The following is a 16,259-nucleotide window of genomic DNA, read 5'->3' as shown; positions in this document are numbered from 1 at the left end:
GACACTTTCGTCATTTAAAAAACGTGCAATAGGCGGAGTCTTTTGGGACGTACATAACATTGACAGTACAGAGAAGTCAAGGGACTGTCGTTTATCGGAATTTGTCTCTGGTACAAGGAAAAAACTAAAAAGAATTTTTAATATCCTGTCAAATACTCTGGCCTGAGTCGAAAGGGACAGTTTTGTCCGAAAGTAATAGGATGGCAGTTTTGGGAAGTGCGAGTCGGCTAATTCAATGTAAGTGCACATATATGAAGCAAGCATGACTAGCCACCCTGGCAGTGTTGTATGGTGCAAGGTATCTCAACTTGTCTGTTTAACGACTAAGAACTTGTGCTGATATCTACTGCATCATATATTTGAATTGTGAAACACCAGCCTTAAGTTTAGCGAGGTAATAGACATTATTCTGAAGGTTGTGATGCTGATAGTTCGCTTTCTGGTTAGCAGACGTACTAAGGTTGAGCGAAACTAATACGTTCATGCCACGAGCTGGCATTTTGTTCGCTTTCTTCAAGAAAATGTGCGGTTCGTCCGCTTAAGTAGCTCGGCTAACTCTTGAGTAAAGTGTGCATGACACATGAGGTTAGCAAGCCTGCTCACTCGCTAGCAAAATGGCTTGGTGTTTCCATGAAATGTAAATTAAATCACGTGCAAAAGCAGTAATAAGAACTTATTTGAATGCTCTATGTTATATTCATAAGGATCGTTCAGCCGCGCCTGCTTTTTAAACTAAAAGAAACAGGTACAAGGTGACCAAAGTTGACTTAGCGTTTATCCGACATCACGTTACACAACTCATCGTTGTACAACTTGCATAACTTCAACCGCGCCGCTCAGCGTCAGTCGCCGATCACTGCAGTGCAATGCCAGGACAAATACAAAATGGCCCAGTCGTGCAGTTAATGACACTTACATGTGCACTTATCATAGAGCGTATTGAGAGTGTATTCAGCCATCCTGGATTTTTATCGCCAATTAATTCAGAATGCCAAAATCTGTGTCCTTTTCCGCCAATTTTCGTGATATTAAAAATGTATTGCCACTATGTAGCCTCGTTAATATACAATACAAATTGCTGAATGTACCTACGTGACCCTCATTGTGTTTTTCCTGTCTCACCCTTCAGTTGCCAGGTGCAGTAACTATGTTAGTTTATGTGTGAGTGCATCTCTCAGACGGCAGTCTACAGCAGCTGCAGCTGCGTTTGCCAATCCTGCTCCACCAGAAACACATGAAAACAGGTACCACAGTAAATCTTAACACCACCTATGCATTTTACGATGACACTTCCCTGTTCCTTGTTCCTCTTACTGACACACACACACTTTCGCACTGTTCATAGATACATGTTCATAGATACGTCTTAGAGAAAGTTGGAATGTCTTTGTTCACCTTCCTATTTGTATCACACCTGACAGAAGTATGCAGTTTGAGTTTTCAGTAGCTTTTAGTTATGAATATCCTGGCTTGTTATGTTCCCATGGTTTGTAAATGTTATCTGTCTCTGTTCACATACTCTTTCATTCATTCTTTGAAGATAAATTAGGAATGCACTGTGAATATTATGGTCTGTATATAGAATCTCGTCAATAATACTCGATTCATTTAGATGAGAATGGGAAGAACAGCCCAGACAGCATGGGCAGTTAGAGGTGGGGTGGTTATTCGTGTCCTCGTACGGCCTTTTGCTAGCATGTGTCTGACAGGGAGGGGAAGTTGGCTGGACTCTGACCTGGAAAACTTAGAAGGACCCAGCTTCCAAAGCTTCAAATTTAGAACAATGATTAGGACTTCGTTTGTTCTTTCAGTCAAGAGTGAAAATGTGCCGTACCGATGACTAGTTTTTGAAAACAGAAATGATCAAAGTAGGTTAGACGCTTAAAGAATTTCACGTTCTCTCGTTCAATGTTCTCAGTTTTCTCTTGGAAGAAATGTTTTCCTGAGTTCTATGAAGTTTGAATCCTACAGCTTCTGTTCCTTTCAAGATTACAATGAATAGGCTAACTCTGTTGAAGTGACAGGATATTTGAACATATAAACACATATTTGCCAACAAACTGATTCCAGTTCTATGTGTATTTAAAATTTCATTTGACAGAAAGCCCAAAACTGGAATTCTTATGCTGAACATGGGTGGACCAGAAAAACTAGAAGATGTTCATGATTTCCTGTTGCGACTTTTCATGGACACAGATTTGATGACACTTCCTGTTCAGAAGTAAGAATGGAGTCATAGACATTCTTCTAAGGAAAAGAAATGGTTGTATTTAAATATGTGTCTGTAGTATGTCAAATGAGTACAATGACTAATTTAATGTTTAGTACTCCACTCTCATAAACTATATTTCCCTGTTGTCACCCTGACTATCACAGCAAACTGGGTCCTTTCATTGCCAAGCGTCGAACCCCAAAGATTCAGGAGCAGTACAGTAAGATAGGGGGTGGCTCTCCCATTAAAGCCTGGACCACCACGCAGGGGGAGGGGATGATCAAACTACTAAATGAGATGTGTCCAGACACTGGTGAGTCTCAGTTTTATCTATGGTTTCTGTTTTTAAAAATGCTAAATAAATATATACACAGCAAAAATGCGTAAATATGTACCAATGAAGTTAAGTGTTTTTTGTTGTTGTTTTTTTTTTTAATAAGTTTGCCCAGAAAAGCCTTGAAGCACGGTGTTTAGAATTACAAAAGAAGTCCTTGTCGCAGTTCAGAGCAGATGAAGTGATGCACTTCTAGCCATTCTGCTTCTTGCTGATATTCAGTGTGCGTTTTGGGGTGTGTGCTTTTGAATGTATGTGAGTGATAAAATATAAAGGAGTGTCTTGTACACCCTGTGTCTCTCCCCCAACACCCCTCTGATAAGCAGAAGGCCAGCTGAAAGACTGTCTAATCTTTTTAGGCCACAGTGCTGTAGGTCTGAAATTTAACAGAAAACTGGATACTCTCATCATTAATACTGCTTTATTTATCTCCATTTTATTCAGCCACAGGAAACAAACTCTGCATTTTGTCCATTCGTACAACGAACATCGTTGGTTTTATCATACAAGTAGACATAATTCTTTTTCCAACAGGGAGACCATTTTCCAAATAATGAATCCGTTCAACACATCTGGCCACATCTAAAATAAGACTCAACTTTGTTCTTTTCTCTCTTTTCTACACAAAGCTCCACACAAGTTCTACATCGGTTTCCGCTATGTTCACCCGTTGACGGAGGAAGCCATTGAGGAGATGGAGAAAGATGGAATTGAGAGGGCAGTGGCTTTTACCCAGTACCCTCAGTACAGTTGCTCCACTACAGGTACCCTAAACACGTTCCTTTAAACGCTCGCACTACGATTGAAAGAGTAAGTGTTTTTTGTGATTTGAAACAGTACATAATGGATTGGTATTAGGATACACCAGGCTTTAAGTGCGCAGTACTGTTCAGTGTGCAGAGGTTAGACAGTTGAGGAAGTGGCTATGAAACTGCCAGGTTTTGCTGTTTTGAGAAGATCTTGCATCATATCTGTGTGGTGGTTGTACACCCCATTGCTGCGGCTCAACTTTAAATAAGCAGTGTGGTGTGGTAGAATTTCCTGCACTTTCAGATTAAGGTAAATTGGTGAATTCATTGTCTTTCTGTGAACAGGAAGCAGTCTGAATGCCATTTACCGTTACTACAGTAGCCGAGGGGATAGGCCTAAGATGCGCTGGAGCGTGATTGACAGATGGCCTACCCATCCTTTGCTCATTGAGGTAAGAGACCTCGAGTTTTTTCCTCCTCTATGACTGACTTAGGATCACTGTGTTCAGCCTTTGCAAGCTGAATAAAAGGACCAGAAAGTGTTTGATTTTGCTCACTGGGACTTGTTATAGAAAAGGGAAATCATTTTATCTTCATGTAGTGTTTCTCCTGTTCTCATGCTGTTCCAAAACGGCTTAGTCAGGGACTTGGCTTCTCTCCCCTCAGTTTACCTCAGTGCTTTTGGCTTTGAGTCAGGTCCCGGGAGACTTGGGACTTGGTGCATTCTGTTGCCATAGAGACTGTGATCACACCCATAGAGCCCTATGGTCTGTCCTCAGCTGGTATTGTCAGCATGTCACTGACAAACACTGGACCTGCTCCCCTTCTGACCCAGCTCTGCATACTAACTCACAGCTGAAAATAGACACTGTGTGTGTGTGTGTGTGTGTGTGTGTGTGTGTGTGTTTGAGCGTGTGTGCATTTGTGTGTGTGTACAAGCACTTGATAATTTCTTGATATGAATTGTGTGTTTTTCCAGTTTTCATGTTTTTATGAGAACTCCTTTCCCTGTTTTGCTAAATTGCCATCTCAGATTGTTAAAAACCTTGGCAACCAAATGGAGCGCCACAAACGCAAGTTGAACAGAATTTATGGTGGTGATTTCATCTGTTGCCATGGTTACAGTACCATCATGATGCAGGTCTATGGTAATTTGTTAAGTCGATCGTTCTGCTGTACCAGTTGCCTTCCTCTTTGTGTCAGTGTAATAGGAAGAGTATAAATGTGTAATGACGCTGAAAAGGCAGTCCAAAATCTGTGACAGGTGACAAAAGCTCTGTTAAGTTTCGATTGACATATAAAGACCCATAGGTGCTTCTAAAGTAAATCCCCATTAAGGCTGGACCCAATAAAACAGAAGTAAGCTGTGCTGTTGCCTGTACTGTATGTATTATTGCCATTCACTGTTAGAGACTTAGTGATAGATAATGCAAGGCACATATTTCAGTTTTCTCCTTGGTCCGACAGTCTAGCTGTAAATGTAGGATAGCAAATAGTAAGTGTTAATTTAACATGACTACAAAGCACTGCGTCATTTTTCAGATCTAAACACTTGATTTCAGCTGACACTGTCGGGTAAACACTAGTGTTTCCACGGTGAGAAAGTCCTAATTTTGCCCCCCACCCCCTTCCCTCCGCAGTGCTTCGCTCAACACGTGAAGAATGAGCTGGAGAAGTTTCCTGCTGATAAGAGAGATGATGTTGTCATTCTGTTCTCAGCCCACTCTCTTCCCATGTCTGTAAGTGTCACCATGCTCTCTCAGAAACTGAATACACACCCTGCAGCTCTGTGCGTGTGTGTGTGTGTGTGCGTGCAAGCGTGTTGGCGTGAGTGTGTACTTCGAGTTTTGGATGACCTTGTACACTACATGTATGAAAAATTATTTTACCTTTTGATTAAATAATAACGTTGTAAACGTACTTAATTTTCACACCCCTTTTTCTGTTAAGTATTTTTTTTTTCTTGCCCTTTGAATATCCCCAAATAAAGCTGAATTAAAGATATTTTCACCGTCATTTGAGACAGTGCCATGGTTGGTGTTGTGAGTGATGTGTGTGTCTGTGTGTGCAGGTGGTGAACAGAGGTGACCCATATCCTCAGGAGGTCGGAGCTACTGTACAGAGAGTAATGGAGAGACTACAGCACTGTAATCCTTACCGTCTAGTCTGGCAGTCAAAGGTAGGATATCGGTGTTGTTTGAAATGAAGTTAATTTTATTTCAGCATTAGACTATGGGTATAATGAACTGGTACTGAATTACTTTGAATACAGTAACAGTACTGTCAACGTACCATTTCGTAATCTTTCTTTCATTTAGTGCTCTCTGTGTTTCCAGACTCAAAATTATTGCTCTGTTGTGTTTGTCCTAATACATCCATAAACAATAAAGGAGCATGAAAGTGATTATGTGGTGGACATTGAGTGGGATAATGGCTGTCAGCACAGATCAAAAGTAGACTCACACTGCCACCCAGTGGTGTGCCTGAGTAACTGCAGTCTAAATTGATCTGGTTCTCTGTGTTCGGAATCTTGGAAGCATTGTCTTCGGATAAGTTGTAAATGGAGTATGACGGATAACAGAATAGATCTTTTCAGTGGAATGCCATCTTCATTTTCTGTGCCAATTAGTTATTGCTTGTTCTCTGGCAACAAATGTTGTATAATTTGATTTATTATCCTTCTGTATGCACGAGAGATGTTAAATATTTTAAGAATAGCAAGCTGAAAGAGCCTGTTATGATGTTATTTGCTTACTTGCGGCATGTGTGCTCTCTTGGTATTTAAAGGTGGGTCCAATGCCGTGGTTGGGCCCTCAGACTGATGAGGTCATAAAAGGCCTGTGTCAGAGGGGGAAGAAAAACCTGCTCCTTGTACCCATTGCCTTCACCAGCGACCACATCGAGACCCTACATGAACTGGACATTGAGTACTCCCAGATACTGGGAGAGGAGGTTCGTGCCCCTGGAATGCTCTCTCATGCACACACTCACAGACTTCGAGATCTGATAACTGTTCTTTGACACATAGACATAATAGAACTGTATTGCAGTTAGATATATGTAAAATTGCTGGACCCATAATCACCAAAGGCTGGCAACTATTCTTACCATTTTTACAGCTGCATGTTTCTGCATCTGCTATGGGTCTGCAAGATCAGACATTACAAAAAACTAAGCATCTTTTTTTTTAGTATCACATCTGATAGTTTCACCATAAGATATTTGTTTTTGGACTCCCCTGTGATGAGAAATAGGGCTATATGTGATTTTAAACCCATGAAATTCCTTTAAGGAGACTGTGAAAATTGCAGATTTGTCACACTTTTTTTTCTCTGGGTGTTTAAAGTCAGGCTGTCTCAATGGCAGGGGTATTTCATCTGTACTATCAGACCCACCTGTCATGTTGAGCTTACAGTTGGGTGGATTGGATGCTTTGGAAAACTTGGGAGAACATTTTGGATGCTGAACTGACAACATATAGAGAAACACGTAAATTGTAAATACACATGCAAAATTATGCCCAATTGCATTATCTGTGATATGGCTTAAAAGTTAGGACTAACCTCAAGATGATCATGCTTTGCATGGAAACTGCATCTACTGATGAGCAAAGTCAGGTTTGAAATCCTGATATCCTTTTGGTCAGAATAATACAGAACACAGAGCTGATGAAAGACTGTTGTCATACTTAATCGTTCCTGAAAACAGTCACTCAAGGCTCTGATAAATTGTGATTAATATAAGTGCAAATTATCCATCATTTTGTGGCTATGAGATGAAGCAGCAGAAACATTACTACTAAGATTTGAGTGAGAATGTGCAGAGCTGCATAAAAAAATGCCATTAATAAAAAGTATGACTGTTAAGAGAATGTCTTACATGAGAAATCTTCACATTGAGAAAGATGATGCTACTTGTGTATGTATATTATAACAACAAAACCGAACTGTGAGAAGTTCTTTCCGAATGTACAGTATTCAGATGTATCATTGGAGTAAGTAGTCAAAATGTATCGTGACATGTAGAGAAAGCATTAAGGAATGTGCATGTGTTTAGAAGGTCTGAATTGTTTGATCTTCAGCAGGCCACCATACAGGTGCCATGCAGTGTTTCCATTTTTGACCAGCGTCCCGAGATATCTCTGGCTGAAATCAGATGTTTGCTGGCAGATACAGTATCTTGCTCTCTTCATATTAGGTTTCGATTCTGTATGTGCTTTTAAAGAAATGGACAGCTGAAATATGCTGTGTTTTCATTTGATTCAATCCAAGTAGCCCAAAAATAATAGAAGATATTCAACACTTTTCATCAGCATATCAGTGGTAAATGGAAGGTTGTAAAGGCAGGGGCCATGAAGACTATACTGTGTAGGACTACACTGTAGCAGAGCAGCCGTGTACACTGAAGTGTCATCTCTCCTTTTCAAAGAGGAGTACAACTTAGATACAGTTACATTTCCATGTTCTGTCCCAAATGTCAGAATGCCACTTCACAGTTTAGGCATATGTAGTATTTTTGCGTTTGTGATAGATGACATAATTAGTTATGGGGCAAATCTTTCATCTTAATCACATAACTTTTTTGAGAGATTAATATGTGGGCCTAAATTGCCTCTGGCACATCTTGCCATTTCTCTGGAAGGATCATTTGAAAATGAAAACCTTGTCAGGTCTCCTTTGATATCAGGAGACACTAGCTGTCAAAGCACTGGAACAAATAAAACTTAAAGATTGCGACAACTCTTGTAGATGGAGGAGACTTTGGGTTGCGTGTGAGTTGTTCTTCATGGAGAGTCACAGATACTCAAGCATCAGCAGTCGCTGACTGTTATTGGCAATTCACATTTGATCTACTACAAGTTAAGAGTCGCATCCCAACCCCATGCAGCGTGGAGTTTTATGGGCAAGAGACTACATGCAGCGTAGGAGTAACGGCGTCAGAAAAGAAAGAGTGAGAAAGAGTCCCTCTGGTTCTTCTGCCGCTTGCATCAATGCCTGACCCCTCAGCATGGTGTGGATCTGAAGAGTCCACAGCTGCAGGGAGGGCTCTGATTGACCGTCAGGGCGGTTCTGAAGGACTGTGGGTCGATCTGGACCACTGCGCTGATCCGCTGTGAGAGGCCAAGGCTGCGCTCTGTGACCCAGGAGAGATTAAAGACCAGGGGAGGTTCTTATGCCCCCACCCCCCACACCCCCCCCCCCCCACACCCCCCCCCCCCCCACCCCTCTCCCCTCCCGCCCATCTCTGCTCTGTCTGCTCTAAAGCTTCCATAGTCAGTCATATAGACCACTGCGTACCTGAGTCCTCATCTCTACCCACACTGTCAAAGCCAATGCAGGTGTATATGTCCTGATAAGCTCTGGGAATTACATCACGCAAGAGCTTCTGTCAACTAGTTGTGTTAGAGGCATGAACTGAACTGGATTCCTGTTCTCTCTTTCTCTGGAATTTGTTATCAATATATTGGTTAATAAGAGCGTTTAGATCAGAGTGAAAACAAAGACAGGTTTCTAGTGTATGTGGCGCGTAGTTTTCTTTTGTCGCTCCTGTCTCTCTACACGTGGTTCCTCACTGACCGACCTGATCTTTGGCTGATGCAGAAGACCCACTATACAAACAGCAGGTCGGCTGGAGCAGTACCATTCATATCACTTCTCTTGCCTGGTGTGTGAATGTTTGCCTCCCTCCCACAGGGCCACAAGCAGGCACCATGGTTTTTGAACCTCGTACTCAACCCCCCAGAGTGCAGGGGCCTGGGTCATGTGCTGTTGTATAGTCTCTTGTCTGGGGGGGAAAAAGCCTCCTCTGTTCCATGATGTGACATTGTTGACCCATATGTAGACTTTGACGGGATAGGTTGACAGCAGGGGTTGCTCTGCACTGGCCCTCCGATTGCTTACAGCATATTTCCACTTCGATCTCTCCCTCATCTGGCTGCATGGAAGCTGATACACAGTGTTTTCACTTTACCATGGACGTTACTGCAGCCTGCAAGCAATTAATTCAGTTTGACCAGGGTGATGAATGCATATTCACGATACAGTTCAGGATAACATTTTTGTCTTTATTGTATTTTCTGGGAGACCCATATATGATCTTAATGTATAGAAAATGTTCAGGTATGTGTAATAGTAAGCTATGTAAATGAGAATTGTTGGGTACTTCTTTGTTCTTTTGTGTTGTGGCTGTAATCTCTCAACGTTCTCCTGGGTCCTGTGTTTGTGTGTTTTTGCAGTGTGGTGTGGAGAACATTAGACGAGCAGAATCCCTGAATGGAAACCCTCTCTTCTTTAAGGTAAGACTCATCACGGGTGTAGTTTGTTATATAAACATGGCTTAACTTATGCGTTATCAGACACATCAGGACAACATTCAAGCTGCATGAGATTCCATGATGGTGTCAGTGCCAGTGAAACGATTTTTGTTCTCTAGTTGACCATCTGCAGAGCAGAGTTTGGACATTGGACTGTGTCTCTGTCTCTTTGTCTCTAAATGATGGGTCATATTACTGTGATCTTGTATAGAATCATTTCCGGCAGATGACCCGGCCGGTTTGGCCTGTAGTCGGATCATATAATGACCACTAACAGCCCCTTCCTCACTTGATGTACTTGTGCTCTGTCAAACTTTTCTGGAAATCATCCAACTCCTGTGAGCAGTCTTCTTCTAAAGGTCTCAGTGAGAACACAGTGTGTGTGCACTGCCTCTGATGGCTGTGGTCAAACTCTTCCAGACTCTTTATCAAAGTACCAGGCTTACACAAGCCTTCCTCCATCTGTAGTTCTCTCTTTTCCTTAAACAGGCTTTTTCTCCTTTCCATTTCTGTGTTCCCTGTCTGTGTCCCCCTTCTCTTTCTCTCTCTCTCTCTCTCTCTCTCTCTCTCTCTCTCTCTCTCTCTCTCTCTGTCCCCCTCCCCCTCTCCCCCCACTTTCTCTGTGCTGTGTAATTTGCAGCAGTGGTCAGGGCTATGGTGTGTGTGTGTAGAGCAGAAGAAAGCCTCTGGGAGTAGATGGTCAATAAAGTGATCCTCCCCTTGGTTGGGCTGCTGGAACTTGTGGCGGTTGTTATAAAAAGTAACTGCCAGCATACAGGGTTTATTAAGGAACCCTGAAATCAATCTGAGCCTTTGAGCTCAGTACAAACCCCCTGCCCCACTGCTCCGCCCCGCACAGAGCCCAGTGGACCAATTACACACTTACATTACAGGAGATGGATGATGATGACGATGATGATGATTGTGATGATAGTTATATTCATCATTGTGAGTTAGTGAAAGATTTCAGATGTAGGAATTATTCTGCCGATGTAAAATGCGGTGTGAAATCACCCGTGGAATGTTAGCCAAAGTTTCTTCTCTAAACACTTAAATGCGTTGTGTGTGATTTTGCTGTCTTCATTCCTCCTGTTTAGCATTTGTTCTCATAAGTGAGACTTTGTATGTACGAATGGTACAGGATAATGGAGTAGTCCATATGACATTTTAGTCAGGAATTCTCTGTGCCATTCTATTTGTAACTCTGTCTCTTTACTGTCTCTCATCTCTTATTTTCTCTTTTTCTCTTCACTTCCTTCCTATCCTATATTCTGTATCCTACCTCTCTTTTTTACTTCTCTCTCTGTCCCAGGCACTTGCTGACCTTGTGCAGTCCCACCTGAAGTCGAATGAGCCTTGTTCTCGGCAGCTGACCTTGCGTTGCCCTCTGTGTGTGAACCCTACATGCGGCCAGACAAAGGCCTTCTTCGCCAATCAGAAGCTCTGACCTGGCTTGCTCCACTCTGCCTCGCCCCGCCCCGCCCTGCCTTGCCCCGCCCTGCCTTGCCCCGCCCCGCCTTGCCCATCAAGAAACCAACAGGTTCAAATCTGATAGGTCTGATGTGATGTTTTTTAAAGGAAGAGAACAGAAGCAAAGTGTACATGTCCACGCTCCTTTCACACCTGGAGCCGAACGAGCACGACCTTTTGCACTTTTCCCCCCCAGGTGTACATTCCATTGAGTTTCCTCTGTTATACTCATAAAGATGAGGTGAGTCCAAATGTTGCTCCCAAAGTCCCAAATTCCCTGCCCTCAAAGCACCAAAAGCCCAAATATCCTGTAATGGACATGCTGAACATTTAGAAAGTGAGGAGTCCATGCACTGATTCTGTTTTGGGTTCCTTCAGTGAGTCTGTTCAGCCTATTTGCTCTACAAAGCTCTCTTATCCTCGCTTCCTCTAATCTTCTCCCTCTGTTTTCTCTCTTTCTCTCTTGTCCCACACAGTCTCAGTTGAGTCGTCTACTCAGAAGTAGATTGTCAACTTAAAATCGACAGCAAATTTTTCTATCCCTGCTTTTCTGTCCCAGTTTCCCTCTCTCTCTCCATTCTCTCCCCGCTGTTAGGCTTCGCAACAAACACCAGCCCCTTAAACATGATTTGACACCAGACTAACGAAAATGACCTGGTTAGTCCCATTCCCCTGAGCGTTTCGCCACTCCACTCTAAAGATCAGGGGTCACAGCGTCGGGGACCCTTTTGTGTTTTCCATTGCAGACTCAGCTTAAACTCCAATCATTTTTTTTGGATGAGTCGGTGCTTCAAAAGGAACGTTCAAAGCCTCCTGCTCTTTCTCTCTCCGTGCCTGACTTTACACTCAGAGCTGGCCGTCCAAGTTCAACAACACTGACAATTCTCTGATGATGGATGGACTGAATACTCATGACTGCTCAGTCACCTAAGCCACTCTCTGCATATTGCCATGTGCCTTCATAGAGGATTCAGTTTGTGTTTTAAATTATGGCAAGAACAGTCACAGCATCAGGAATTCGTTTGTTCAAATCAGTTGAATCTGTGTGACTTATGTGGTGTAGTTTTTTTTTTTTAAAGTGTGATTGTGTGGTAATGTGGTGTGTATGAGAGATGGTCAACACACTGTTATAATGAACGCAAAGTGTATGTCAGCTGTACATAGGGCCAGGGTTATTTATTTCTCATATTTATCTCTGTGTTTTTGGTCAGCTGAACTGGTAGTTGTATAAAATCTCTCGCATAATTTGCCTCAAACAAGAGCATTAAGAAGTCTTCCGTTCAAAATAAACCTGGAAACCAAAAGGGATCTCTCATTGTTTCATCCAGCACAGCAGATGTGATGTTTTCATTGTAATTCTCTCCTTTATTTTTTCTTACCTTTCTCCCCTCCATTTTCCCCCATGGCATGTCCCCTCGGTTGCCTCGGCTGCCGTTGATTAAGCTGAGAGAAATTGGTTGTCCTGGACCCAATAACCCCTCAGAGGTGCGAGAGTGTGTGTGTGTGTGTGTGTGTGTGTGTGTGTGACAGTCTGAAATGTAGAGGAAGTGTGTATGTGAGAGAGAGAGATGAGGCTCTTGGGCCAGCGGGGGCCTCCTGGTAATTGAAAAGCCGTGGACGCTTGCTCTACGGCGCGGTGTGACCTCTAATTGAGAGGCGAGCGATTGATTTCTTCAGCATGAGAGAGAGCGTGCTGGCCAGCTGAAGGAGAGGGGGATGGTGTGGAAGAAGAAGATGAGGAGGAGGAGGAGGAGGAGGAGGATGGGGGAAGCAGTGGATTGGGGAGCAGAGCAGAGAGGAATGGAAGAGTGATCGTTTGCTCAAGAGAAGGAAGAGGAGACTGAGCAGGGCCAGGATTGAAATAGACAGAGCAGATGACTGAGAAAGGGACAGAGGAGGGAAAGAATGGAACAAAGGATATTGTTAGAAGAGTGGCTCCAAAGGACAACAGTACATTTCTGATCTTCCCGAGACATATCTTAACGTTTTGTTTTTTGTGTTATTTCTATGCCTGGAGTTTAATTTGAGGCCTCTTCATCAGGGTCCGTGCCAGATTTTACATAATCCGACTGGAGAATTGTTTGTTAATCGTGGAGTTGAGAGAAACGTGTCTGGGATAGAAGAATCATCTGATTCCCCCAGACACAAGCAGGGCTCAGTTATGCACACTGGTTCTACTGCTCCATCCTGATCATGTTCAGGGGACAAATACATTTGAGAAATGGGGATTAGTTAGGTCAAATCCAGAGCTCTTCTGATCCTTGTCCTGAAGGGACGCTGTGTTTCCCTATGCATCCATCAGTGGTACCTCAGTCTAAACATATCACATTCATCTGCACTGTTTTTACTGAATTTGAATCAGAGTCAGACTCAACAGACATATGCAGGCTTCCAACTAGAATTTCCAGCGGGAAGAGGAATAAAAGAAATCTAGGTTCTGTAGCAAGTCAAGTCGTCGTCTTACTGTGAATCACTGGTCATTACTGTTGTCAGTATCACATTTCTTTAGCGGTAAATTGATTAAGTCCAGTAATGTCTTGTAAGCAGAAAATAGAACATGCTATACCTAACATACTATACCTAACAGCTCCGTTTCTCTTTTTCTCTTTCTTTTGTTTTGTTGTTTTTTTTTTTTAAAGATCATCTGAAATGATTGGCAAGGCCCCTTGCTCTTTAAACTGATTCTGGGTGTGTATTTTTTTTTTTTTTTTTTTAAAGAAGTGTAAGAGATTACATGGAATTTGCAGTTGCGAATTGTAATCCCTAAAAGTCAAAGTGGATACAGACAGGAATCAGATAACAGGAATATCTCCTTATATTTGTCAGAGGTTGGGAAAGCTATCCAGTTGAAAACATGTCCTCAGTGTCAGTGGTAACGCGAGTATCCTGGTATCCTGTACATATGTGCAAATGTATGTGTATATCTTATTTGAAATAAATAAGTTTGTTTGACCTAATTTGATTTTTTTTTTTTATGGCAGCACACTGGCAATGTTTTTGGATGTAGACTTAACCTGGTCATTTACTGTATTTCACCTTTAGTGAGCATTGTCCATTGAAAAACACCGTTAGTCCTTGAGTAGGCTTAATCTGTGACTGAAGAACTAGCTGGTCGTCTTTGACTCAGGTAATCGCACAATCCCATCCCACAAAGACCAGTCTACTCCACACATCCCTCAGTCGCTATCTCTCATGAGATGTACTGTAGCCTAAGGCTCTTTTGGGGTCTTTCCAGCTTAGCTATAAGCACTGAATTCTCTACAAAGGAACCTGTCAACATTTTGCTTTGATTGGCTGATCTGACAGGTAAGGAAATTCTGTAACTTTTCACAAAGACATATTTCTTAATGCCACATCTTATCTCTGCTCCCTGATCTCCCTAGCAGGTAATAGAAAGCCAAATGTCACTGGATAAGAAGGGCCGGTGAATGCTGGTTGCCCCAGCAACCGGGAGCCGAAAGTGTGTGGTTGGCCTGAGTGAGAGATATGGAGTTAGAGAAGAGTTTGACAGAAATCATATGACTATAAGCCACTTAAAGATTGCTGAAAAGGTTGCAGGTTTCATATCTCTATTTTGCTGAAGAGGATAAAGAGTAGAGGATAAGGCAGATGACCTCTGTGTGTGTGTGTGTGTGTGTGTGTGTGTGTATATGTGAAAGAGAGAGAAGGTGAGGGGTGTTGGGTTTCATTTAAGGAGAAATATCACAACAAAATCTCCTTAGCCCCCAAGTCCATAGTGTTGGGCTTGTTTGCCAGCATTGATGTAATCCAGACTTACTACCCAACAGGCCTTGGTCGTAATGTTTCATTTACAATGAACTTTGTCAAATCTGAATCATATGCAAGACATTTACTGCAGAAATCTTCCTCAGTCAGCATCTTTGACTGAACCTTTGAGAAGCATTTAAAGTAGATGAGTTTACCCATCCTTACATTTCTAGTCTAAACGGCAGAATTACAGACGCCAGAAGGTAAGAAATGTGAGTGAATCAAAGCCGTTTATTTGATATTAATAGCAGAATATACAGCACTACCATTTGATGATAGTGGGAGTAAAAACAAGAGAGGTACCAAAGGAAAAAAGAAATAGGAAGCATGATGCAGACGAAACACTAATGCGCATAATGGTAGAGCGTAATGTCAAAAAACAGCAAATATAAACAGTACACAAACACACAACTGAATTATCTGGGATAGGATTGGGATGTTCTGCCACGGTTTTAAAGTGCCCAATACATCAACAACTTGAACAATATTTAAAGCTCCAATGTATGCAGTCGTTGAAACATGTAACACGGATACAGATAGTTGTTATTTTCATCATCTTTAACGTTTTTCACTTTTTTTTTTCTTTTTTTTTTTCCATAGTTAATTTTTTTTTTAAACACAGCTAATAATATTGCACAGATGAGAGAGGAGCAAATACTAATTGGAAGTCCTACCTGATTGTAGGGAATCAATACACTGAGCATTTTGAAGAATTCCAACCCAATATGCACTGTTTGCTCATAATCCGAAAAAAAAAAAACCCAAAACAAAACAAAAAACCCAAAAACTTAAATACATGCAAACAGCTTCTCCTCAGTTGTGTACATATTCCATATAGAAAACTGCGTTGCTGAGAATGGAAAAAAAAAACGTCATTCAAACACTGGGACGCGGAACACATTTACCCGGGCATATTCTGAAAAAATTCAGATATGCAGTACATTTTTGGTTATGAAAAGGAAATTAGTTGATAAAATAGATGTGGTTCAGCAGGTAGTCGCTAAACTATGTGGAGTTTCTTCTTTTTTCAATAAATTTGAGTGTTTGTTTGTTTTTGCCAATTTACAAGTTCCTATGCTATTAATCATTAAGAACACTAAATATAGGCTCCATAAATGTACAGATTCAGAAATAACAGGAGCACTCAGTGTTGAAGACATTTCAGAGTGTTCAGTAAAACCTCAACCCTCAGGTGTCAGGAGGGTTATCGAATGACCAGACTTTTGTTTATAGTCATTTTGTTCCGAACCCAGTTATCTTTAACATACTTCCCTCTACAGCAGTGGTTCCACAGAGAAAAAAATCTGAAATTTAGTGAACGATAAAGTAATTGTTCTTAAACATAATACTGGCACTTCGTAACTGCATAACTGTTACTGAAGCCTGCTGAATTTGCTCTGTCATTTTGGGGGA

At 41.9% G+C, this 16,259-nt stretch overlaps 1 protein-coding gene across 1 annotated transcript; it reads left to right on the top strand.

Moving 5' to 3' along the window:
* The first annotated feature begins 104 nt into the window (after positions 1-104).
* On the top strand, positions 105-11,099 carry fech (ferrochelatase). Its single transcript, XM_030769226.1, has 11 exons — positions 105-237; positions 1,130-1,244; positions 2,102-2,221; positions 2,377-2,525; positions 3,176-3,310; positions 3,641-3,747; positions 4,936-5,034; positions 5,367-5,474; positions 6,083-6,247; positions 9,531-9,590; positions 10,921-11,099. Exons 1-11 carry the CDS (start codon positions 201-203, stop codon positions 11,053-11,055), a joined length of 1,230 nt encoding a protein of 409 aa, XP_030625086.1. The 5' UTR covers positions 105-200; the 3' UTR covers positions 11,056-11,099.
* The last annotated feature ends 5,160 nt before the right edge of the window (positions 11,100-16,259 follow it).

The sequence above is a fragment of the Chanos chanos genome, chromosome 3 (assembly GCF_902362185.1).
Source record: "Chanos chanos chromosome 3, fChaCha1.1, whole genome shotgun sequence".
NCBI lineage: Eukaryota > Metazoa > Chordata > Actinopteri > Gonorynchiformes > Chanidae > Chanos > Chanos chanos.
Note: the sequence above shows the minus strand (reverse complement) of the source record. Positions and strands in the feature narration are given on the sequence as shown.